This window comes from Lynx canadensis, chromosome D1 (assembly GCF_007474595.2).
Source record: "Lynx canadensis isolate LIC74 chromosome D1, mLynCan4.pri.v2, whole genome shotgun sequence".
NCBI classification, from domain to species: Eukaryota; Metazoa; Chordata; class Mammalia; order Carnivora; family Felidae; genus Lynx; species Lynx canadensis.
Window position 1 is genome coordinate 7,258,044 of NC_044312.2, and position 25,623 is coordinate 7,283,666.

A 25,623-nucleotide genomic window follows, 5' to 3' on the forward strand; every position below is an offset into this window, starting at 1 on the left:
ACATTGTTCTAAAATAAAGATCATACAAAAGCTAATGTTGAGAAATCTTGCTTCTGCCGATGCCTGTCATTCTCACTTATACCTACCCCTGTAGGTAGCTATTTTTATTAATTATTAATGTATCCTGGCCGTTTCTTTATGCAAATGCAAGTAAACAGAAATAAGTACAGATCCTTATTTTCTCCCTTTGTTACAAGAAAGGTAAGTATACTATATGTAGATTGTTCTGCACATTTCCATCTTCAGTTACTTTTGTGCTTTTAAATAGTTCATTTTCTTTGCACCATTGTTAAAAGTAGCATATGATATTTAAGCTATTGCTGTGATTATCTCGTGGCAAGGTTGAACAGAGCAGTTTGGGCTGACACAGCTGTGAGAGAAATCACAAGAACTTCACATACTACTAGTTTCAAAGTCAGTACCTTTCTAACTAAAATAGATAAGGGTCTTTAACAGGAAGCCACAGCTGGTGATTTTGCACAGAATGGCTGTATTCTGCACACAGGTAACCCGTGGCATCCTTTCCATATCAGAAGTTGAAAATGTTGTGTAGCCTGAAAAAAGTGCAAGGAAATAACTAAAATAGTGTTCTGTCTGTTCAACTTGAATGTAAATGCTATCTGAATCAGATATGATTACTTTCTCGGTATTTGCATCAGTAGAAATTATTACTTACACAGATGTAAGTATTTGTGTATTAAATTAGAAGATTTCATGTTTGAGCACTTTAGACTTAGTAAGTTTATTATAATGGCATATTTAAGACAGTGCAGGTGCTCAGGTCAGCCATGCATCAGGCTGCCGTGGACTGCATTTCTGCCTCGAAGACACGGCAAGTTTGAACGATTGGCTTATTTGGCAGGAAGAGTGTGATAAGGAGGAGTCCTTGCCTTTGAGCCCTCAGTCTGGCATTGCCTGGTCCGGGTGAGATTCCCAGTCACCAGTTTGGATTGCACTGTCTTGTTGCGTAAAGGGGGGAAATGGGAGTTCCTGCCAGATGGTCAGGGGGCCCCTCTGGCTCTGTGTGTATAGGGAGGATATGGGAATAAAAGTACCCCTTTTTGTTTGGAAAATGGAATTTTAATTGGTCATCTTTTCCTGCTGACAAGAAGGGTTTCTACCTTGATGATAAGGCCTCCTTCTTATTTGCTTATTTTCCAGTGGTTACTAAAATATTATTTTAGAAATGAAACATATTATCAGTCCTGCACAGATTATTTTATCTTAATTGCCTTATCTGAATACATTATTGGTTTTGAAATCATATTTTTTTTTCCTAATTGAGTATATTACTTACTGTAATGACAATTCTTAGTTCTTCTAGCATAAGGTTTTACCTTGGGCAAATGTAATTATGTTTCCCTTGAAGTCGTCCCTCATAATTTTGTTATTTCTTTGGAAGAATACTGAGAAGAATTGTATGTCCCTAAAGAACTCTTGAAGTACTAACTTAGGGTCTGGGGATAACCTTTACTTACTTAAGATAGGAAGATAGAAAGAGAGGAAGAAACTTGACAAAAAATTGAGTAGGGGATGTGCCTAAAAGAATCTTACATGTAGGGGCGCCTGGGTGGCGCAGTCGGTTAAGTGTCCGACTTCAGCCAGGTCACGATCTCGCGGTCTGTGAGTTCGAGCCCCGCGTCAGGCTCTGGGCTGATGGCTTGGAGCCTGGAGCCTGCTTCCGATTCTGTGTCTCCCTCTCTCTCTGCCCCTCCCCCGTTCATGCTCTGTGTCTCTCTGTCCCAAAAATAAATAAAAAACGTTGAAAAAAAAATAAAAAAAAAAAAGAATCTTACATGTAAAAAGAAAACTGTACAAAATCTGTATTTTATTTGTTTTATTTTTTATTTTTTTTAGAGAGAGGGAAAGAGCGTGTGAGCGGGGAAGGGGCAGAAGGAGAAGGGGAGAGGGAATCTTAGGCAGACTCCACACTTGGTGCGGAACTTGACACAGGGCTTGATCCCATGACCCTGGGATCACGACCTGAGCCGAAGTCATTAGTCGGACGCTTAATTGACTGAGCCACCCAGGTGCCCCACAAAATCTGTATTTTTAAAAATACCTGTCAATTTTAGGAGTTTTCATAATTTAGGAATGTTCTTTCAGCATGTTCACAATGTTTCATGATTATATTCTGGTTTAAAAGGGTAACATTTAATATCTGTGGGTTTTGTCTTAATGATTTTGAAGTAGTTGTTTGCTCCTGCTGTTTACAGTTACCAGCTTTGCCCCTGGTTTTGAACGTGCTCCCAGTCTCTGTGGTACAGGACTCTGCTGTTCATTGTCACCCTTCATGCTGACAGACCAATTCTTGACTCATATTTTCATCTACCAAACTCTGAAAACTCTGTAATTTCTACTGTGGCTCAAGTAAATATCTTCTTTGTCCTAAAGGTTTAGAAGCTGAGCAACAAGAATTTTATCTAGTTTATAACACAAACAAAAGAGCTGGTACGGTGTCCCTGGGAGTAAATTTAGCTTCCTGCTCCTGGAACTCCGAGCTGCCCGCTCTGTGGACGTCAGGGGACCTTGTGTAACTGCTCTGGTCACTGAGTCGGCAGCCTTATTTATCTTTGCTGAGTCTTCATTTTTTTTTTTTTTTTTTTTTTCTGAGACCATTCCAATCCTCACCTTTCCCTGGCGGCTCATAGGAAGCTGTACTTAACTAGGCCTGTTACTCTTTTCTGTGTTGAACCTTTTGAAACCACTCATCAGAAGTAAGATTATAGCAGGAGCTCTAATTTTTTCATATTAGGCCATTAGTAAACTAGTATATCCTAAAGGCAAAACCAGTACATTTGCATGGAAACAACGTGTTTTCTTGCCATTCAGTCAGAACCCTCAAAGGTGGGCTGTGGATCACGTCAGTGAAAGACGTCGTTTACTTGAATGGAGTGAAAATCTGCTTTGTGGTGTGTGTCATCATTCTTAGCTCTGGAAGATAACTTGTATTTAGGCTGATAATATCTGCTAGAACAGCTGGGAGTGGAGAGAAGCAATACATCATGAAGTTCTCTTTCATTTTCTGGAAATTTGCTTTGAGTGCTTTATCGGCTTCGGATTATAGGTTTAGATAACACAGCCATGCCAGGATGGGGCTTGGACTGCTTGCAAAGATGGTACTACTAGCATGAACGGAAGGTTAGAAAAGACTTAAAGGGACCTTTTATTTATTATTTATTTAGTTATTTATCTATTTATATTTATTTTTATTTATTCATTTATTTTCAGTGTTTATTAATATTTTGAGAGAGAGTGCGAGTTGGGGGAGGGCAGAGAGAGAGGGAGACACAGAATTCGAAGCAGGCTCCAGGCTCTGAGCTGTCAGCACAGGGCCCGATGCAGGGCTCGAACTCACAAACTGCGAGATCATGACCTGAGCTGAAGTCGGACGCTTAACTGAGCCACCCAGTCGCCCCAGGGACTTTTCAGGAAGTCTGTTTCATTTTTGTCTTTGTTGACACGGAATTGAGTTGCCATTGAGTCCATGTATTTAAAACATAAATGTATATGATATCAGGAAGGAGGGGAGCAATAATCAGGCATCTGCAGTGCTGTGCTTTGCATGTGTTATTGAATTAGTGCTAACAGTTAACTTCTGAGAAAAGTGAGCTAGCTTCAAATTACAGATGATAAAATAACCTAAAAGGAAGGATCAAGTAATTTTCCATGGCCCCATGAGTCACAAATGGCAGGCCTGGGACTCTTACCCCAAGGTCTTTGTTATTCTACAGACTCTTTTTTTAACTATTCGTTCTGTTTGAACTACCTTAAACCATCAGGCCTTCTCTTACAACAGCTAACTCTGAAACAGTGAATGAAAGGGTGAGAATAGGAGTGGAGGATTTTGAGGAAGGAATGACAAATAATGGAAATTGTTCATGTTTCCAGAGCAAGGCCATTGTTGTCAAATACATTAAGGAATAAAGTAAGCGTGGTGGTTAGTAGCTTCGTTTAGGACCCAATACTAATAATGTCTTTGCTTGAGTGTTCATTCAATATCTATATAATTACTAGCACCAGAGTCCATTTTTAAGTAATTGTGAGTCTAAGAGCCTAAGGCCTTGTCGAAGACTGGTCTGGCTCAGATGACCTTAAGAAATTTTACTGTTGTCAGCAATGTCATCATGAGAATAAGGGACTAAACATCTGGTGCTTAATTCCAAATTGGACTTAATGAATAAAGCTTACTTTCAGGGGAGGAAAGGAGATCCTCTTTTTGTATTTCCCCATCCCTTTTCCAGTTTCAGCCCTTCCTACTACCATCACAGCAAAGTGTACTATAAAAAAGGAGCCCTGGGGCGCCTGGGTGGCTCAGTCGGTTAAGTGTCCGACTTTGGCTCAGGTCATGATCTCCAAGTCCGTGAGTTCGAGCCCTGCGTCGGGCTCTGTGCTGACAGCTTAGAGCCTGTTTCAGATTCTGTGTCTCCCTCTTTCTCTGACCCTCCCCCATTCATGCTGTCTCTCTCTGTCTCAAAAATAAACATTAAAAAAAAAAAAAATCTATTTAGAAAAGGAGCCAGCCCGTTACTGTGGAACCTTTCTGATTTAGAGATGTCTGCCTGAGAGGTTTCTCTTTATATTCCAAAGAGCTTATGCCATTTTGTGACACTCAGTTCAGCAGCTTGATCCTTGGGCCCTCCTTCATATTCAGCATCCAAAATAAGACATTTAAATACTCAAAATTGCATAGATCTCATCAACTGCGTGGCAAGTCTTTGAGCTGTTTATCATCTCTATTTTTTATTGTTGAAATAAAGTGGGATCATGCGATTTTTTTTTTTTTCTAAACACCATATGATGTTTGAGAGGTGAGGTGGTGGTTGTTAGATTGATGGTTAATGGCTGGAGATTGTGGTTAAGGAACATGGGCGGAGCTTGGTGCTAATGTAATCAATATGTCTGACAAGGCCAGGTCATAGACTAAAAAGACCAGGGGAACTAGACTGTTTGGCCAACCCTTAGAAGCCCACCATGGGGCTTGGCACATAGTAGCTCAGCAGATGTTTCCAGATATACTTACTTTTCTCCCTGTCTTCATATCCTTGTTGGAGTTGTTACAGATTTATATACAGAAGAGGGAACAGATCAGAGAACCTTGCTTTGTTCGGAGTCCCTGGGAAGGATTTAGGTTAACTGGGATTTTGTTGTTGTAGGGTAGGGGGTGTCTTCAGGGCCAGAAATCTTTGTAATCATTCTTTTATTCACTTCTGTTGAGCCAATTTTCTTCCCTGAAAAAGAGGTTCATGTAATACTGAAAGAAAGATAGATGTCTCCTGCTGCTCTCTCTGACAGCTGGGAAATTGATTCCTTACCAAACTGACACAGTCACCTGATACTCATTCAAATAGCTTATGCTTCCACCAGCTCCTGAGTTGTATTTCCAAATCTGTGAATTTCCAAGATTGCCATAGAATGAAATGATTTAAATAACGTAGTCCTGTCTGCTGATGAAATTCATACTTCATGGTATTTGCTTTTCTGGAAGCTAGGGATCTATAGTTTGTGAGAAGCCACAAGAGGTATAATAACATCTGTAAAGAGGGTGTTTTGTACCTTGAAATGTGATTTTTCTGTTTTCCTACCCCTTGTGTATTTGGTTTCTATTACTGAATTTCACGCTCTTCTTACATTTAATCATTTGTAGGATGGTAAGACTAAAGATAAGATGTTGCCTTATTTTTGTGTGGCATAAAATAGCTTTTGCTACCAATGTGTCCTCAAAAATGAAATAGGAAAATAAAGGATTTGAAGCATTTGAACCACAAAAAATTAAGAGAGAGGGAGAACCTCAATTGCTCAGTCTAATAAAATTTAATTGTTTTATTAAAATAAAAGTCATTGTACTCCAACCTTTATCTTTTTGTCTTGTCATTTTTTAACATCTATAAATCATATGTATATATTTTTAAAAAGAAATTTTTTCCTGCCTTAGTAAAGGAAAAAATGTACTTTCTTCTTATATCCATTTCCTAAATTTTGGATTACCATAAATTCTACTTTCTGTTTTTTCCTCTGTTTGAAGACTGATGTTTACTCCTGCCTCTTTTCAGGTAGAGTGGTAATAGCTTTTTAAGATAAGAAGGAAAAGTTTTCTAATTTTCCTTATGTTTCACCGAGTATTGAAAGTTCTTTTTATTTATACTTAAGCTCCATGTCCTGCTTGTGGTCACTCCCTATTTTAAAGGTTTTGGATGTCCCTCATGCATCTGGGACTTGTGGTAGAAATGTTACAAGGAAAAATTAGCCCATTTGTATGCCCATGTGAATTCTGATGGCCAGGTAAAATTTGAAATTTATAATGTCCTTCCTTGACGATAATGAAGTAATACTGGAGTTCCTTAGCAGTGGAATATTGTCAATATGTTCTTTTCTACTAGATTAAAATGACTAGACAAAAAGGGCCAGAGTGGAAATTATGTTTACTTGAATAGAAAGGGTTTTTCCGATGTGAACATATTGAGGTTATTGTTTGGAACTTTGAAGTGCCATTTTCAGATCCTCTAATGCGTTGGGAGAAGGCCAGTTACTGAATAATTACAACAAAAATTTGTGTGACTGTTAAATGTGGTTAATTATCTTCTTTTTCCCCCTCTGCACAGAGACTGGCAAAAATTAATTAGGTAATGTCCACAAAATGCTATCGGGGGGGAAAAACGCTATTAGGATGAAAAGACCCATACGGTAGCAGACCATTATTAATAAAAAAAGAAATGGAATATTTGTCTTAAACATGTTGATAAGACAAAAACACTATGCATCCACAAAACAAGTATGCTTTCTAATGGAGGGGAGGGTGGGAAGAGGTGTGCTGGAATTGAAGGAGGGAAGGGGGGGGAAGTGTCCTGGGGTTGAGAGAGTGAGGATGTTGGCTCCTTAGACCTGGTTTTAGTCTAAGCTTCATCATTGGCTGGCTGTGTGATCCCAGATGTTACTTAATCACCTTGGTTCAGTTTTTTCATCTATGAAATGGAAAGAATAATACTTGCAAAGTTTTTTTAAATAGCTTAAAAAGTATGTGTAAAATGCTTAGTATACTGCTGTTTAATTCAGAGGTATTAGTGTTTGTAAGAAATACAGTGTAATAATGGTGTGTTAATGGGCATATGTTTTTATAAAAGTTCAGTTTCATCACTCTCGTTATTTGATGTTTTGCACGCCTATATTTTATGTAGCTTTAGTTTTAAAATAAGTTTGAGCAGCATAGCACTTGAAAGTCGCTGTGACCTTCAAAAACCCAGAAACTTCTTTTTGTAGGACATAGAACTGAAGTGTGTGTAAGAGAGAAGAGGGATGATATTACAGATACGTGCATCCACAAACTAGAGCCAACTCTCAAACTAAGCGTGATGATTAGTTGTTGTAAATCCTTTTCTTTAATATTATTTTGCTACTTTCATCTATTTTGTAGCCTGTTTTGTAGACAGAGACAGAGTGTGAGCACGTGAGGGGCAGAGAGAGAGGGAGACACAGACCCCGAAGCAGACTCCAGGCTCCGAGCTGTCAGCACAGAGCCGACACGGGGCTCGAACTCATGAACCGTGGGATCATGACCTGATCCAAAGTCAGACACTTAACCGACTGAGCCACTCAGACTTCCCAAGACGAGCCTTTTTATTATTTTAACACTTTGTTTTTGAAGGGAAAAAGAGGTTGTTTTATTTAAAAGAAAACTATTTTCAACTTTAGCTGGGTTGTTTTGTTTTGAATTTTAATATTGTGCATACTAATTTATTGTGCATACTAATTTTTTCCTTACTTTAAAAAATGTCAGTGTTGTGTTTTGTGCCTACTTACGATCATTGGAAAACTAATGGAGCAATTATAAAACAATATAATAAAATAACAAGCTTTGTAGGAATGAATTTCTGTTGTTATCTGTTTGAGAAAATGTAGCCACTTTTCTAAGAACAGATTTCATATAGATTTTGCTTTAGATAGAGGAAAAGGGAAATACCACGAATGCATTTTTTTCCTATTTATTCTAATAGCTGACATTGATTGTGTACCAGTTATACGTTGGACATGGTGCTAAGCACGTATGTATAGTATTTTATATAATTCTTAACAGCAGTTTTAGGAAATGTGTGTTCCTGTTATCTTCATGTTTCAGTGAGAAAATGAGAGTTACAAAATGCAAATAAGTTGCCCCAGATTGCACAGCTAGCAGGTGGTAGAACTGTGGTCTGTCTCCATATCTTAATGATTATGATAACTTACGCCATTCCCATCGAGGGCATTCAGTAAGTATTTATTGAAAAATGAATGCCAGGTATCAGTTGGCTTTAAAAAAAACAGTCAAGAATGTGTAGTCTGATTTACATGTAATCAAAGTTTATATGCTGCTAATTCCCCCTTGTTCTTGTAGGAGAAAAGACTGAAGGAAAGGGAAGCCAGAAGAGAAGCCAGTAAGAGACAAGCAAAGGTAAGGATTGATATTTTTTATGAGAAAAATGTTGGTAACATTGAATGGGATTTAAATATTGACATTGAATGGGATTTAATATTCTGCTTGTCCGTATGCATTTTTATATTTATCTGTATATCATGACGTTCAAGTTGGATATAAGTCCATGTGTCCTTGTCATTTACTTTCTCCAATTATTTCTTTCCTCTGTGATGCAGGATGAAAAATGCATAAGATAATTTGTTTGCTGGCCTTTGCCCTATTGCTCCCGCCACCTTTTCCCATTCTATTTTGTGCCTATTAAATACGGGAGAAGGTTGGCTTTGTGGACCAAGCTTGGCAGGATTTTACACTCTGTTGTCTTTTGACCAGGCAGACAGCTGTGTGGACCCAGCTTCATAGTAGATGACTCTGAGAGCACTGATTGCTTCACTTCAACTCCTAGAAGCTAGGGGAGAGCACTCCGTATCGGGTACATTTAGTGTATCCTATAAACAGACAGCACAGTATCGCTTATGTACGTACCGTTGTGAACACCATCCATGTGCAGCTATAGTTTTTATCTGGTGTGTTGGACACTGAGAATGGTTCAGCTTCAGCTTCTACATTCTGAGGTCATTGAGCACAAATGATTTGCTAGAACCAGGACCCGGTAACGTATGTTATTTCTCATGCCGTATCTCACTGTGCTATGCCTGAGTAGCCATGATTTCCTCTTGGCAGTTAGCAAAGATCTGACTCCCTTGAGTAAGCCCATAATATTCTTTGTCATTTTTTCCATGCTGGCCATAGCACTTAGAGAGCAAGTCAGAGATGATAACTCATTTTATAGTTCTGAAGTGGGAAGCAATTACTCTGCAGAGTAAGATGAAAAGACTGTTTATATTCAGTATTAAATATCACTCTGTCTTCAGACATGCCCGAAAACGAGAGCCATTGTGTGTGTGGCCTGACTGCGAAATCAGGTGGTGGATTCTGCATATGCTTTTAAAATGCAGACGTGAACTGTCACGGCATAGAAATTACATCTTAGGGGCTGTCGTGGGAAAAATTTAAATTTAAGAAGAAAACTTTAAATCTAACAAAAGCATTTGATATTTATGAATATTGCATGTTCATCATAAAACTAAACTTACTTTATTTCACTGAGAAGCTCTCTTTTCTGCATATAAAATTATGAAATGAAAGATGTAATCTGGAGCCAAAAGAAAGCTTGGTTACTGTATTTCCTTTGTGTGGATTCACACATATTCGTGTATATTACTAAAATGTTTTTGTTGTTGTTGTTGTTGTTGTTGTTGTTGTTGTTGACAATGTGTGCTTCACCTGTTGTAGTGGTTTAAGTCATAAGAAGTTGCTCTCACCTGTGGGCCTGCCTCTTGTGCCTCTTATTTTTTTGGGAGTTGGTGTATGCGTTTGGATTTGGTACTGTGCCGGCGGGGAACTAAGCATAAAGCTGGAAACACTGTCAGTTCGGTTTTTCTATTGGGGCAGTTCTCTAAAATGAACTCCTCCAGCTCAGCCCACCCTTCCACTTTCTACCCCCGTAAATGTTCATCATCTGTTTGTTTCCTGGCATGTGACAAGAAATGAAGACACCTCATTTCTGTCTGACCAGTAAGGCTCATCCTGGAAACAAACAGAAGAGGCTCTGTGGCCACCATGGCTCTGCTGGTCGGCCAGAAGTGCTCAGTAGACAGAGGGTGTGCTTCACTCCCGCTCTGGGTGGTAGAACTGCCTCCCTTTCACGACCTCGACTGCGTGCTCCGAGGCGGCAGGCCTCCTGTAGGAGTGATTCTAGCAGAGGGGCAAGTGGCTGTTTGTAGCCAGGCCTCCAGCGTTCCCGTGAGACAACAAGGGCTGGCAGCGGTGGCAGATTCAGGCTGACCGTCGGAGCCTGAGGGGTTAGCTTGGGTCAGCCTTTTTGTGCCCTGCTTCTTTTCAAATGAAAGCGGCAGGATGGAGATTCTCGTGGCTTTTCAGGTGCCCTTTGGAAATAGAACCAGAAGATCTAATTTAGAGAGACGGTGGAAAAAGGGGTGATGGCCCTATCTTCTGTAATGTCTAAGAAGAAATGCCTGGTGTGAATTACCAGATTTCCTTATTGTCTTTGTGCGTGTGCTTTAAATGATGGATGAGTCGGTGTTAGAGTAGATTTTATCCCCTCTTGCGTATGTTTCCATGTAATCATTGTGTGACTTGTGGCTCTGTCTTCTGAGGCCCTTTGTTCACCTTCAGGCTAGAGCATCTTTCAGTTACTCAGCCTGCAAGGTATCTAGACGATGTCTTAGTGGTGAGAGGAAGTGGTCTTCTCAGACCTACTGTGCCAGGACGTGTAGTGTCACCTGGCCAGAGCTCTGTGAAGAGTCTGCAGGCCACTGACTGCGAGAAAGGGAGATGCCCATGGCTCTTTGTGCCTGGTTTTGCGCTCCATTTGGCAAATACCATGCCATACAAGGAGGAACATAGAAGACAGAATACGTATTTTTTTAACTGGCAAAAAAAAGCATTCAAGTGAAAATTAATGGATTTGTCTTTATTTCCCAAAAAGGTGAAAGCTTAATGATAATGTGTGGTTTCAGTTTTATAAATGATGGTTGGTGGTTCTCTCTTCCGACATAGAAAATATTACTAGAAAAAGTTGTTTGAAAGATGGAGTGCAATGAAACCCAGTCGGAATGGACCTCTCAGCATTCTGATGGAACTCTTTGTTAAAAGACAGATGTACGACTTGCCTAGAAAATGTTATGTGCGGTGCCAAGAGTAGGAAAGAAACATGAACTTCAAACTCTTGAGGTTTTCTGGGAACCCAGTACTTAATGATTTGGAGTATGGAAGTGTTGTGAGTATCAAAACTTTGTTCAGCAGAGAAATATTTGAACTGCAAAATGGACTTTTTACTTTGACAGGATGTGTGTGTTCTTAGAACTTAGAAATTTTAAGCTAAGAGATGAAACAGGCAGTTGTAGCAATGATCAATAGACCACATGTCTCTTGAGGTTCAGGGAGGTTCCATAATCCTGGAAGTGCAGCCTCACCCCTTCCTTCAGCTTCCCTCCTGTTATCTGATAGTCACAAGTGCTTGTACTAACCTCCAGTGTCTGCAGTGATTATGCAGAAACGTAAAGAAAAGAACAACAGTGCTGAAACTTGAAGAAATAGATCCCCGGAAATATCTCTGTGCTATGCTGCTTTTGAAAAGAAAGTAGAATTTATTAAACAGAAGTATGAGGTTGATAAAACTGAACAATGACTATGAAGGAATAAAGAGTAGGAAATAGCTCACAGGCACTTAAACGATGGAAAGTTAGGTGTTGCTTGAGTATATTACACATGCTTTGGTAGTTGTTATTTTTTAGGTGTGGGGAAAGTTCTATTAAAATCACTAAAATGCCCTATGAGTGTGAAGTTTTATACTAGTAAACTTTAGCTTAATTTTTCTCTAGTTTTTATTGCTTTTTTTTTTTTTTTTTAACTTTAGTGACCCTGGGACGCTTTACTTATTTGCTTAACAAATAGTGGTCTTAGAAAACAGTTCTTTGGATACCTCAGGTGGTCTCAGTTAGTTCTTTGAGGACATAGGATGCAAAGAAATAGGAGTTGTATAACTTTAGAACATGAGTAGACCTGAGAGATGGTCTGGAGTGATTTTCTAATCTTTTGGTCTATAATTATCTTTTTTTTCTAGCCACTGATAGTTTCACATAGCAAAGCTGCATTTATTCACTTTGGTAGAACATTCTATTGTTTTTGCTTTGGATTGTCTTTTTATTTATGAAATATAATGATGATTTTAAGAATCATCATTTCTCGACAAAGTCAATCCTTCAAAATCTTTTTGGACTTTTCTTGGTTCATGACATTTAAGAGGATGGCCTCCACTGACCTGCTCCAGTAGTTTGAGTTTTAAGTAGTACATCGAATAGCCTAGGTGTCTGTTGGAGGTATGTGGGGCAGGACTCTGGGCTACCATTTTGACTTCAGTCAGAGCAGCTCCATGTTTTTCTTCATGTATACTAAGCTTTTATTTGTAATAATGGTTCTACTTAAATATATACTTAATATTTTAGCAGTACTCAAATAAATTAAGGCTAACAGCAAGTAAATGACTTACTCCCATCACTGGCTTCCTTGGTGGCAGAAATAGTATGTCTACTCAAGCTCTCTGGATCCTGTTACTGTTATTGCCCCATGCTGCTTCAGTATGTTACTCTTTACCCCTTTTATTTTGTATTGTTTTTCTTTAAAAGAAACCTGATTTATATATGTGGGCTAATAGCTGTTCATAGAAAAGACTAATAGCAAATCCGATGAGTTAAGGTAGACCTCTGAACTGACACTAGAAGGTAGGCTGTGTCCATTGTTGCTGGGTGACACCTGACATGTCGTTTCCCTGTCTGGCTTCTTCTCGCCACATATAAAATGAAGGGTATATATGACATAGTCACTTTTAATCATGCTTACATTTTTGTGGTCCCATGTAATCTTGATCTGAGCCGAGATACCTAACAAAAATGTATGCGTTGTACTCACTGCAGTTCCTGATAGGGATCCACAGCCTTTCTCAACATTCGTGGATAACTCTTTTGTTTTCTCCCATGTCTTAAAGGATTATCTTTCCTTACAGAGCTATTAATACAAGTTAATAAATGTTGGTAATGCTCATTCCTAGGTCCTAAGCCTTTGTTTTTATTTCTTTTTGGTAGTGTTTTATTGACTGACACTAAATTAAAAATTTTAATTTTGGGGAAAATTTCTCCTCATTCTGTGTATTTCATATAATCCTTCCATCCACCACCCCCCTCCTTTTTTTTTTTTTTTCTGGCATTTCATAGTATTGAAATTTTACTGGTCCATTTTGTTTGTTTTTAATACAGTTAGAATTTCAAGGGCTTTAGAGGGTCAGTTTATTTTAAACCAAAGAACTTTAGATAAAATTAAAAACAAGATAATGGAAACATAAGTTTGTTTATAGTCCCAGTTCCCAGAGAAAGCAAAGGTCCTCTGTGAAAGTAAATTGCTCTCACATCTGAAGGGACTTGAACCTTTCTAGGGTGCCCTCTGCTGCTCTGATATAATCACTTATTTAATGGTGCCCTAAATGAGTCATTCTGTTTCTCTAGGCAAATTGCTCAAATAGTACCTTGTTTTAGTGCTATTATAAGACCCATTATGCTGTCCTTCTCCTTTTTAAATAAATAGCACTGAGTCTTTTAGATGACATGCTTTTTTCCCATTAATATCTACCTAAGTGAACAATGAATACCCAAGGAAGTTTAGCTTTTACTGTGATTCTAGTGTTCGTTTGGTTTGTGGGAATATTAATATAATGATTCTGTTTTTTTCTTTTCACTCCCTTCCTTTTTCTCTCTTCCCCACCCCTCCCTACCTTTCCTTTCTCTTCTGTCTCTTTCTCTCTCTCTCTCTCTCTCTCTCTCTCTCTCTTTATTTCTCTATCCTTCTTGGTAATGAAGAAGAAGGGATTACTAAATTTGAACTTTTAACTATCTTGGATCACTTGAGAGATAGTTTCAGTGTTTTCTTGTCAGAGAATTTTTCTCTAGTCGTGAAGATTTAAAGTTAAGTATGGGAGAAAGAATCCTGCTGGCTGTGATCTCTTCCACATGGTGAATACATGTGTTCTTTTAAGACTCAGTTTAGGGGCGCCTGGGTGGCGCAGTCGGTTAAGCGTCCGACTTCAGCCAGGTCACGATCTCGCGGTCCGTGAGTTCGAGCCCCGCGTCAGGCTCGGGGCTGATGGCTCGGAGCCTGGAGCCTGTTTCCGATTCTGTGTCTCCCTCTCTCTCTGCACCTCCCCCGTTCATGCTCTGTCTCTCTCTGTCCCAAAAATAAATAAAAACATTGAAAAAAAAAAAAGACTCAGTTTATGGGTTCTCCCTTTTATGCGGACTTTTCCGATCACCTCAGGTAAAATGGACTTCTGCTTTTATAACTTGCACTCCATTCTCCTGTATAAAGCATCCGATGGTTCATGGCACTTACTTGGATACATGTCTGTGTATGTGTCTTCCTGCTCAGCTCTAAGTCTTGTTCATGGTGTCTCCATCACAGTGCTTGTTTCATGATGAGCTCTCGATAAATATTTGATGACTGACTGAATGGGTGAGTGAATGGCTTACTGGGATACAGGCACAAACTTAAAAATTCTTTTAAAATATTTTTTATTGCTATAAAATATACATAAGATTCACTATTTTAACCATCTTTAAGTGTAATGTTTGGCATCAATTGTATTCACACTGCTGTGCAACCACCACCAGTACCCATTTCTAGAACCTTCTCAGCCTGGATGAAAATCGGTGCCCAGTAAACACTTACTCTCCATTCCTACCTCCCTATCCTCATCTCAGAATACAAACCTTTGAAGAGAAGACTCTTCTATTCCAAATCATTATTTTTCATGTGAGGAAGTGAAGAGTTTTTATGAATAGGTGATTCTTCCGAGATCTTACAGTTAAATAACAACAAAACCTGGCCAGACCCCAGGTCTCTGGGTGCTTACGTGTGTGTTTTTCATTCTCCCTTAAAGTCCCTTCCCCCAGTATAACAATATAGGAAATAACAAAGAGCAGTGCATGTAGTTTAGAATTTTCTTAGATTTATTTAAGGTATCACAGGAATAAGGAAGTTATTGACACTATGCTCTCAGTCACAATCTCAACACTTTTTAAAGACTGAAACCCAAGTAATATTGAAAGTTTCAATAGCACCAGTGTTAAGTATATCAAGCAATTTTTTTTTTTTTTAAATTTTTTTTCAACGTTTTTTATTTATTTTGGGACAGAGAGAGACAGAGCATGAACGGGGGAGGGGCAGAGAGAGGGAGACACAGAATCGGAAACAGGCTCCAGGCTCTGAGCCATCAGCCCAGAGCCTGACGCGGGGCTCGAACTCACGGACCGCGAGATCGTGACCTGGCTGAAGTCGGACGCTTAACCGACTGCGCCACCCAGGCGCCCCTATCAAGCAATTTTTATAAAGAATATCCCTTCTTTTTCCTGTAGCATACCTAAGAATCGTAATAGGAACGTGAGTTTGGGGTACAATTTTTGTGAACATTGTAAAGCATAACAGTAGTAGCTGCTGTCATTCATTGACTGCCTGCTATGTTACAAGTACTGTGATTAAATGCTCTTTGTGCATTACTGCTTTAATCTTCACAGAGAGCACTGTGAGTTAACTGGTATTATTATCTTCATTTTGTAAATGAGGAAGTTGAGGCTTAGGATGTTTATGCAACTTTCTCAAGATCACATGGCTAGGATAATGGCAGAGCTTAGACTCCTGTCTACTTCACAGGACTTCAAAGCCTTAATACTTAAGCATTGGGCCATACGGTCACCTCATTTCCAAGGCAGTAAAGAGTATTCACATATGAGAATCTTAAAACCTAAAGCAGAAATTACACGTAAACAGATTTCCTCATGAAATTGCTCTTAGTGTCTACATTTAGTTCATCTTACAGTAGGTACTAAGAAACAGACCAGTTAGATATATAATCATTGGCAGATACAGAATAGTGTTAATTTCCTATTAGTTTCTGTAAATCACCATAATCCCAGTAATAAAGTCTTTTCATATGAATGAACTATTATGAAGTAGATTACCATTATTTTTGGCTATGCAGATCAGTTAAACATGCCATATTCTCCTTTACTTCTTTTATACAAATTTCCCCTCTCCGTGGGATGTCCTCACCTTCGCTGCTTCTTCCTTCTAGGTACTGTTTCCTTTTTGAAGACTGTCCTGGGGCACCTGGGTGGCTCAGTCGGTTGAGTGTCCGACTTCGGCTCAGGTCATGATCTCATGGTTCATGGGTTTGAACCCTGGATCAGGCTCTTTAGTGACAGCTCAGAGCCTGCAGCCTGCTTCAGATTCTGTATCCCTCTTTCGGTCCTCCTCCGCTGCTCACACTCTGTCTCTCTCTCTCTCTGTCAAAAATAAACATTAAAAAGATTGTTTTGGGGGCACCTGGGTGGCGCAGTCGGTTAAGCGTCCGACTTCAGCCAGGTCACGATCTCGCGGTCCGTGAGTTCGAGCCCCGCGTCGGGCTCTGGGCTGATGGCTCAGAGCCTGGAGCCTGTTTCCAATTCTGTGTCTCCCTCTCTCTCTGCCCCTCCCCCGTTCATGCTCTGTCTCTCTCTGTCCCCAAAATAAATAAACGTTAAAAAAAAAAAAAAAAAGATTGTTTTGAAGACTGTCCTGCCCCCTTCAGGCAAAGTTAGGCATTTCTTTCTGCCCTATTACCTTTTTGTACACTGTTTTGCCTTAATTCTTGGTAGTTTTGACTCTCATTGCTAACCTGTAAACTCTTTGAGATGAGGAATTGAGAGTTTTCCTAGTAGCTGGCAGGTAGTAAATGCTTATAAATATTTATTGAATATTTAAGGAAATGCAGGTATATTCATTCTTAAAGTTAGCATTTACATGTTAATGCTGTGTCAGTCATAGCCTTCTTGAAACACAGAGACTGGGGGCGCCTGGGTGGCTCAGTCGGTTAAGCATCCGACTTCAGCTCAGGTCACGATCTCGCAGTCCGTGAGTTCGAGCCCCACGTCGGGCTCTGGGCTGATGGCTCGGAGCCTGGACCCTGTTTCCGATTCTGTGTCTCCCTCTCTCTCTGCCCCTCCCCCGTTCATAGTCTGTCTCTCTCTGTCTCAAAAATAAATAAACGTTAAAAAAAAATTGAAACACAGAGACTGTACCCATAGAATAGAGTGGAGTTGCACTCTACTGATTTAAATTTTTGCCAGACTGAATGCACCCATGACACCCAGGGCTCTTCAGATTGCTGCTCCTTCCTTCCCCCTTCTTGTTTATTCATCACCACTGCAAACAAATCCATTAACTTATACCAAGTTTATAGAACAGCAATTCTGGTACAGCCTCACTGTTGGCAGTGTCATGGTGACTATTGTGTTTGGTGGTTGTGAACATGGATTGCCTGAATAATTAGAACCTAATTCAAATGTGCTTAGACTGTTAGAGAGCTAGGACTCAGATGCAAGCCAGTCTCTACCTCCTGACTCATGACCACTGAGAGTTGTGTGGTGGGTGTTAAGATGAAGGGTGATCATAAACCCATCCTGTGCAAGCTGTGAACCTTGAGAAGAAGATCAAAATTTTCAGACAAGTCAGACTTGTTGCTTTTAAACTTGCAATGCAATAAATAACAGGTTAATTTGAGACAGAATTTTAATGACTAATTCAGGTATTTCTTTTAATACTTTTTAAAGAACGTTGTTTCTTTTATAAAACTTGTAAAATAAAATGTTATAAGCAGATACAATTTTGGGAAAAATAGACTCAAAACACGTTTGAATAAGGTGCCAGAAAAAGAGCTCGTGTGTTCGTGCTCTCTCTCTCTCTCTCTCTCTCACTTACACATACATATGTGTATATACATGTGTGGGTATATATGTGCATATGTATGTATACATATTATCCCTTTCTGTGTCTTGTAAATCATTGTATTATTAAATGCTCTGATGGACTCTGCTCATTTGGGTGGTCATTTAGCTCAATTCCAGTACATGAGGTCTTTGATTTCACATTGGACCAAAACAGAGTAGGTCAATCCCTGTGATGCCCTTTATACTCAGTTGTGCTTTATTCTGCTTAATCACAAGTTAGAGATAATTTGACACTTACATATTTGAGTTAGTGGTTTATAGGAACATCTTCTCTAGCAGAACAAATTAACTTTATCTGAATCCTTGTAGTCAGTTGGTAATTGTGTGGTCATTAACACATACCCTACTTTGTAGAAACTCTTGTGAGCATGTGTACATGTATGTGTGGCCATTATGATTGTGGAAGCTGATGCTTAGAATCATCGACCTTTATTTTCATATGTATTACTACTCACTAATGATGTGCATGATAACTTTGATTGGCTGTTAATAAAACTATTACTATCTTTTGGGAGTTCATACTATCATAATTTCTTACAGTAAACAAAAATCCCAAATTACTAGGGAAAGAAGTGCACGTGGGTCCTTTTCTCCTTTTTTGTTAAGATTTTGCTTTACAACTCAGAATCCTTTCATTTATACGAGAAACTGAGGACAGGTCTAGAGAATTACCATAAATCTTGATTTTAATGATTTTCCGAGTGTGGTATAAGAATCTGTGTGGGTTTTCCATGTTATCAGTAGAGATTTTTTCCAATTCTTATAAATTTCCAACATTGGCTATCCCAAGAATAAATTATCTGTAATCTATATATTATATGATGCAGGTAACTTATTATATATAATTGTTTAACGTATGTAATATGTAATATAACTGATAAAAATACTCTTTTTTTTTAAGTTTATTTGTTTATTTTGAGAGGCAGAGACATTGCAAGTAGGGGAGGGGCAGTCAGGGGGAGAGAGAGAATCCCAAGCAGGCTCTGCATTGTCAGCACAAAGCCTGACGCAGGGCTCGAACTCATGGACCGTTAACTCATTTGCTGAGCTGAAATCAAGAGTTAGACACTTAACAGACTGAGCCACCCAGGCATCCCTAAAAGTATTCTAAAAGCTCTTAATATGATCACAATATGAATTTGTATTACTAAATTCATAGTACCTTCTTGTTTCTTAAATGACACACCAAATGTAGAATTGTCATCTTGCACATAGTTTGGTGTTAAATATCTTCTTTTATCAGAAGAGATGGAGATAAACAGAATGGTGTGTAAACAGAGTCAGTCATACTTGTAACACTTAGAATCTAACACAGTTACTGGCAGGGAGAACAGGGAGGAAGAGGATCCTGGTATTTCTTAACAAGAAGGTTGTCCTCAGTCTTTTAAACGAGGAAGTTGGAAAAAGGGAATAACAGAAACAAAAATGAAATGAAACACAGGAAAAAGAAAATGGGAATAAGTTCTGTGCTAATTCCTAAAGACCATTCCTGATTTTGGAGATCAGTGAGGGAATAAAACCGATTCCTAATTTTTAAGTATTTATGATATCCACTAGTCCTATGTGAAATAGTTTCTTGTTCAATGAGAAGGAATGAAATCCTCCTGTGTGCAACAACGTGGATGGAACTGGAGGGTATTATGCTAAGTGAAATAAGTCGGTCAGAGAAAGACAGATATCCTATGTTTTCACTCATATGTGGAACTTGAGAAATTTAACAGAAGACCATGGGGGAAGGGAAGGGGAAAAATAGTGTCCAACAGAGAGGGAGGCAAACCATAAGAGACTCTTAAATACAGAGAACAAACTACTGAGGGTTGATGGGGGTAGTGGGGGTGATGGGTATTAAGGAGGCCACTTGTTGGGATAAACACTGGGTATTGTATGTAAGCAATAAATCACGGGATTGTATGTATTGTATGTAAGCAATAAATCACGGGAATCGACCCCTGAAACCAAGAGCACACTATATACACTGTGTGTTAGCTAACCTGACAATAAATTATATTTAAAAAAATAATAAAAAAGTAAAATCAAATTAGTGAATAAAAAAATACTTTCTTGTGAATAAGGAAAGCTCTTTGGGGGGATGAAGGTGTGTGTGAGCTGTAGAGTAGCCAAGCTTACTGTGAGCCCTTTCTTGAAGCCATGAAGACTTGTGTTGGAGAGCGCTGTAAGCAGTATTCAAAAGAGAAAATCTAGTGGCTGGAAGAATTTGTTTCTGGAGATAATCAAATATACTGAAAATAGCCTTGAGAACTTGTTTTTCTCACTGACACCTTCCCCCTGCCATCCTCTAAAAGAATTATTTATATATATATATATATATATATATATATATATATATATGAAATGCTTTGTAACCATCCAGCTCTAATTAGCTAATTTATTATTATTATCCTTGCAGTTACTATTACCAGCAACATTAACTAATTACTGTTGGCTGTATTTTCTTTCTTTGGGTAGAATTGTAGCCAGGTGTCTGCAGTGTTTTATGCAGGGATATTTTTCCCTTTGCTTAGTAACTCTTTATTATTGACACACACACACACACACACACACACACACACACACACACACACACACACATATACATTACAGGGTCCAAAGATTTCTTGACTTGAAGAGAACTCTAGAATTTGTTCTTCATTGATGGTGTTGTTAAAGATTTTCGGTACTATCACAGTGTTTTATCCTCTTCAGGGTGCTTTTATCTAGATTTCCCTCCTTGATTCATCAACTTATGTAATAATTGGAAGCATTCAGTCATCTGACAGTTGAAAAATCTTTCCTACAGAAGCTACATAAGTAAATGACTTGGTTAAGGTCATATACCTAATTTTGTAGGTTAAAAAACCCTTCTGGTTTCTGTCTCAGGACCTGACAGACAGAGGTCTTCTGACACTATTGAAGAGTTGATTGGTCTTCTGTCCTTCAGATTGTACACTGATGAATCTCAGCCTGATTGCCTTGAGCATTATCTGCAATGTTCAGGAGGGAGTGATATTAAATTATGAAACCTGGAACTTATCTCTAGTTCTTGTCCTAGATCACTGTATATTTAGGTACAAAATCACTCTAATCCCCTAAACTTTACTTTTCCTGATTAATAGCACAGCTCCTTGGGAGAGATGTCTGGCCATGTCTACAAAGCTGGATGTGTGCCTACCTGGAGCTCCACACTGGCACTCTTAGGTATATGCCCAGGAGGAATGCAGAGACGTCCACTACAAGATGCTCATACAGCAGCACTGTTCACAGTCCTCATGTTCGGGAAATAACCCAAGTTGTAGAATATGTAAATTCTGTGTGTAGATATAATGAGATGTTATGTAATTATGAATTATTAGCACATGCAGTAACAAACACAAATTTCATGGATATTGAGCCAAAGAAGCCAGACACAAAGGAGTAAATACTATAGTATCCCATTTATATCAAGTTGTTTTGCTGTGCTTTCTTTTTCAAATTCTTATTTAATTTCTAGCTAGTTAACATACAGTGCAATATTGGTTTCAGGAGTATAATACAGTGATTCATCCCTTACATACAACACCCAGTGTTCATCATAAGTGCCTTCCTTAGTGCTCATCACCTGTCTAGCCCATCCCCCCACCCACCTCCCTCCATCAACCCTCAGTTTGTTCTCTATTGTTAAGAGTCTCTGGGGCGCCTGGGTGGCTCAGTCCGTTAAGCGTCCGACTTCGGCTCAGGTCATGATCTCGCGGTCCGTGAGTTCAAGCCCCGCATCAGGCTCTGTGCTGACTTCTCAAAGCCTGGACCCTGTTTCGGATTCTGTGTCTCCCTCTCTCTCTGACCCTCCCCCATTCATGCTCTGTCTCTCTCTGTCTCAAAAATAAATAAACATTAAAAAAAAAAATTTAAAAAAAATTTAAAAAGAGTCTCTTATAGTTTGTTTCCCTGTCTCTTTTTTTTCTGCCCTTCCATATGTTCATCTATTTTGTTTGTTAAATTTCACATGTGAGTGAAATTACATGGTATTTGTCTTTCTCTGACTGACTTAGCATAGTACACTCTGTCTCCATCCACGTTTTGCAGATGGAAAGATGCTTCATTGTTTTTGATGGCTGAGTTATATTCCATTGCATATTTATGCCATATCTTCTTTATCCACTCATCAGTTGATGGACATTTGGGCTCTCACCATAGGTTGGCTATTATTGATAATGCTGCTGTAAACATCGGGGTACATGTACCCCTTCAAATCTGTATTTTTGTATCCTTTGGGTAAATACTTAGTAGTGCAATTGCTGGGTCGTAGGGTAGTTCTATTTTTTACTTTTTGAGAAACCTCTATACTGTTTTCCACAGTGGTTGCACCAGTTTACATTCCCACCAACAGTGTAAGAGGGTTCCCCTTTCTCTGTGTCCTTGCCTACACTTGTTGTTTCTTGTGTTGTTAATTTGAGCTATTCTGACAGGTGTGAGGTGGTATCTCCTCATGGTTTTGATTTGTATTTCCCTGATGATGAATGATGTTGAGCATCTTTTCATGTGTCTGTCAGTCATCTGGATGTCTTGTTTGGAAAAGTGTCTATTCATGTCTTCTGCCCATTTCTTTTTTTTTTTTAATTTTCTTTAATGTTTATTTTTGATATATATAGAGAGACAGAGTATGAGTGGGGAGGGGCAGAGAGAGAGGGAGACAGAAACGGAAGCTCCAGGCTCTGAGCTGTCAGCACAGAGCCCCCTGTGGGGCTCGAACCCACAAATCGTGAGATCATGACCTGAGCTGAAGTTCAATGCTTAACCAGCTGAGCCACCCATGTGCCCCTCTGCCCATTTCTTAATTGGATTATTTGTGTTTTGAGTGTTGAGTTTGCTAAATTCTTTCTAGAATTTGGACACTAACCCTTTATCAGATCTGTGATTTGTCTTTTCCCATTTTGTAGTCTGCCTTTTAGTTTTGTTAATTTTGTTGTTGTTGTGCTTTTTATCTTGATGAAGCCCCAGTAGTTCATTCTTGCTTTGTTTCCCTTGCCTCTGGCAGTGTGTCTAGTGAGAAGTTGCCGAGGTCCAAGATGTTCCTGCCTGTGTTCTCCTCTGAGATGTTGATGGTTTCCTGTCTCACATCTAAGTCTTTCATCCATTTTGTGTTTATTTTTGTATATGGTGTAAGAAAGTAGTCCATTTTCGTTCTTCTCCGTGTTGCCGTCCAGTTTGCCCAACAGTATTTGTTGAAGAGACTGTCTTTTTTCCATTGGATATTCTTTCCTGTATTTTCAAAGATTAGTTGACCATAGTTGTGGGTCCATTTCTGGGTTTTCTTTTGTGTTCCATTAATCTATGTGTCTGTTTTTGTGCCAGTACCATACTGTCTTGATGACTACAACTTTATAATATAGCTTAAAATCTGGAATTGTGATGCCTCCAGTTTTGCTTTTTCTTTTTCAGTATTTCTTTGGCTATTTGGGGTCTTTTGTGATACCATATAGATTTTAGGATTTTTTTTCTAGCTCTCTGAAAATGCTGATGGTATTTTGATGGATATTGAATTAAATGTGTAGATTTCTTTGGGTAGTATAGGCATTTCAACAGTGTTTGTTCTTCCCATCTATGAGCATGGAATGATTTTTCATTTCTTTGTGTCCTTTTTGGTTTTTTTCACAAGTGTTCTATAGTTTTCAGAGTATAGATCTTTTACCTCTCTGGTTAATTTTATTCCTAGGTATCTCATTGTTTTTTGTGCGGTTGCAAATGGGATCAATTCCTTCATTTCTGTTTCTGCTGCTTCGTTTTTGGTGTATAGAAATGCAACAGATTTCTGCACATTGATTTTATATCCTGTGACTTTGCTGAATTTATGTATTAGTTCTCGCAGTTTTTTGGAGTCTTTCCAGTTTTCTACAGAGTATCATGTCATCTGCAAGTAGTGAAAGTTTGTCTTCCTTGCTGATTTGGATGACTTTTATTTTGTTGTTGTTGTTATCATCTGATTGCTGAGGCTGAGACTTCCAGTACTATGTTAAATGGTAATGGTGAGAGTAGACATCCTTGTCTTATTCCTGGCTGTAGGGGAAAGGTTCTCAGTTTTTCCCCATTGAGGATGATATTAGCTGTGGGTCTTAAGTATGTGGCCTTAATGATGTTGACTTATGTTTCATGTATCTCAATTTGTTGAGGGTTTTTGTCAAGAGTAGATGTTATATTTTGTTAGTTCTCTTTCTGCATCTGTTGAGAGGATCATACGGTTCTTATCCTTCTGTTCATTAATGTGGTGTATCATGTTGATTGATTGCAAATATTGAAGGAGCCTACAGCCCAAGGATAAATCCCATTTGATAGTGGTGAATAATTCTTTTAATGTGCTGTTGAATTTGATTTGCCAGTATCTTGAGAATTTTTGCATTCATGTTCACCACGGATATTGGCCTCTATTTCCTCCTCTTAGTGAGATGGGGTCTTTGTCTGGTTTTGGAATCAAGGTAATGCTGGCCTCCTAGAATGAGTTTGGATGTTTTCCTTTCATTTCTACTTTTTGGAACAGTTTGAGAAGAATAGGTATTAACTCTGCTTTCATTATCTGGTAAAATTCCCCTGGGAAGCCATCTGACCCTAGACTTTTGTTGGTTCGGAGATCTTTTTTTTTTTTTTTTTTTTAAATGTTTATTTCTTTTTGAGAGAGAGGCAGAACACAAGTGGGGGGGGGGGAGAGAGAGAGGGAGACAGAATCCAAAGCAGGCTCCAGGCTCTGAGCTGTCAGCACAGAGCCTGACATGGGGCTCGAACCCACAAACTGTGAGATCATGACCTGAGCTGAAGTTGGAAGCTCAACCAACTGAGCCACCCAGGCACCCCTCATTCGAAGATCTTTGATGATTGTCTCACTTTCTTTGCTGGTTATGGGTCTGTTCACATTTTCTGTTTCTTCCTGTTTAAGTGTTGGTTGTTTGTGTGTTTCTAGGAATTTAAGCTAGTGTTAATTAAGTATTAGTTAACCTTAATTAAGTTAATTAACCTAGTTAATTCCATTAATCTAGGTGTAAGTTTAGGTTACCTACTTGAGACCTTTCTTGCTTCCTGAAGTAGGCCTGTATTGCAATATGCTTCCCTCTTATGCCTTTGCTGCATCTCAAAAGTTTTGTACTGTTGTGTTTTCATTTTCATTTGCATCCATGTACTTTTTAATTTCTTCTTTAATTTCATTCTTTAGTAGGATGTTCTTTAACCTCCAATTATGTGTGGTCTTTCCAGATTTTTTCTTGTGGTTTCTTGAGACTTCAAGTTTCGTAGTCTTGTGGTCTGAAAACATGCTTCCGTCTTTTTCTACTTTTTGAGGGCTGATTTGTGACCCATATCTCATCTGGAGAATGTTCCACAAGCACTCAACAAGAAGGTGTACTCTGCTACGTTAGGATGAAATGTTCTGAATGTATCTGTTAAGTTCATCCAGTCCAGTGTGTCATTCAAAGGCATTGTTTCCTTGTTGATTTTCTGCTTAGATTATCTGTCCATTGCTTTCACTGGGATGTTAAAGTAAAATCCTCTACTGTTATTCTGTTATTATCAGTGAGTTTCTTTATGCTTGTTATTAATTTATTTATATATTTGGATGCTTCTAAGTTGGTGGCATAACATTTAAACTCGTTAGGTCTTTTTGATGGATAGACCCCTTAATTATGATATAATGCCCTTCTTCGTCTCTTGTTACAGTCTTTGTTTTAAAGTTTAGTTTGTCTCATAAAGGTATGGCTACTCTAGCTTTCCTTTGGCATCCATTAGCATGATAGATGTTTCTCCACCCTCTCACTTTCGATCTGC

At 38.8% G+C, this 25,623-nt stretch overlaps 1 protein-coding gene across 1 annotated transcript in view; it reads left to right on the forward strand.

Moving 5' to 3' along the window:
• DDX10 (DEAD-box helicase 10) overlaps positions 1-25,623 on the forward strand; it is a 285,466-nt gene that overhangs the window by 170,697 nt on the left and 89,146 nt on the right. The window contains exon 16 of the mRNA XM_030332211.2: positions 8,369-8,425. Within this exon, the coding sequence (XP_030188071.1) occupies positions 8,369-8,425 (57 nt within the window). The remainder of the gene's footprint in view (positions 1-8,368; positions 8,426-25,623) is intronic.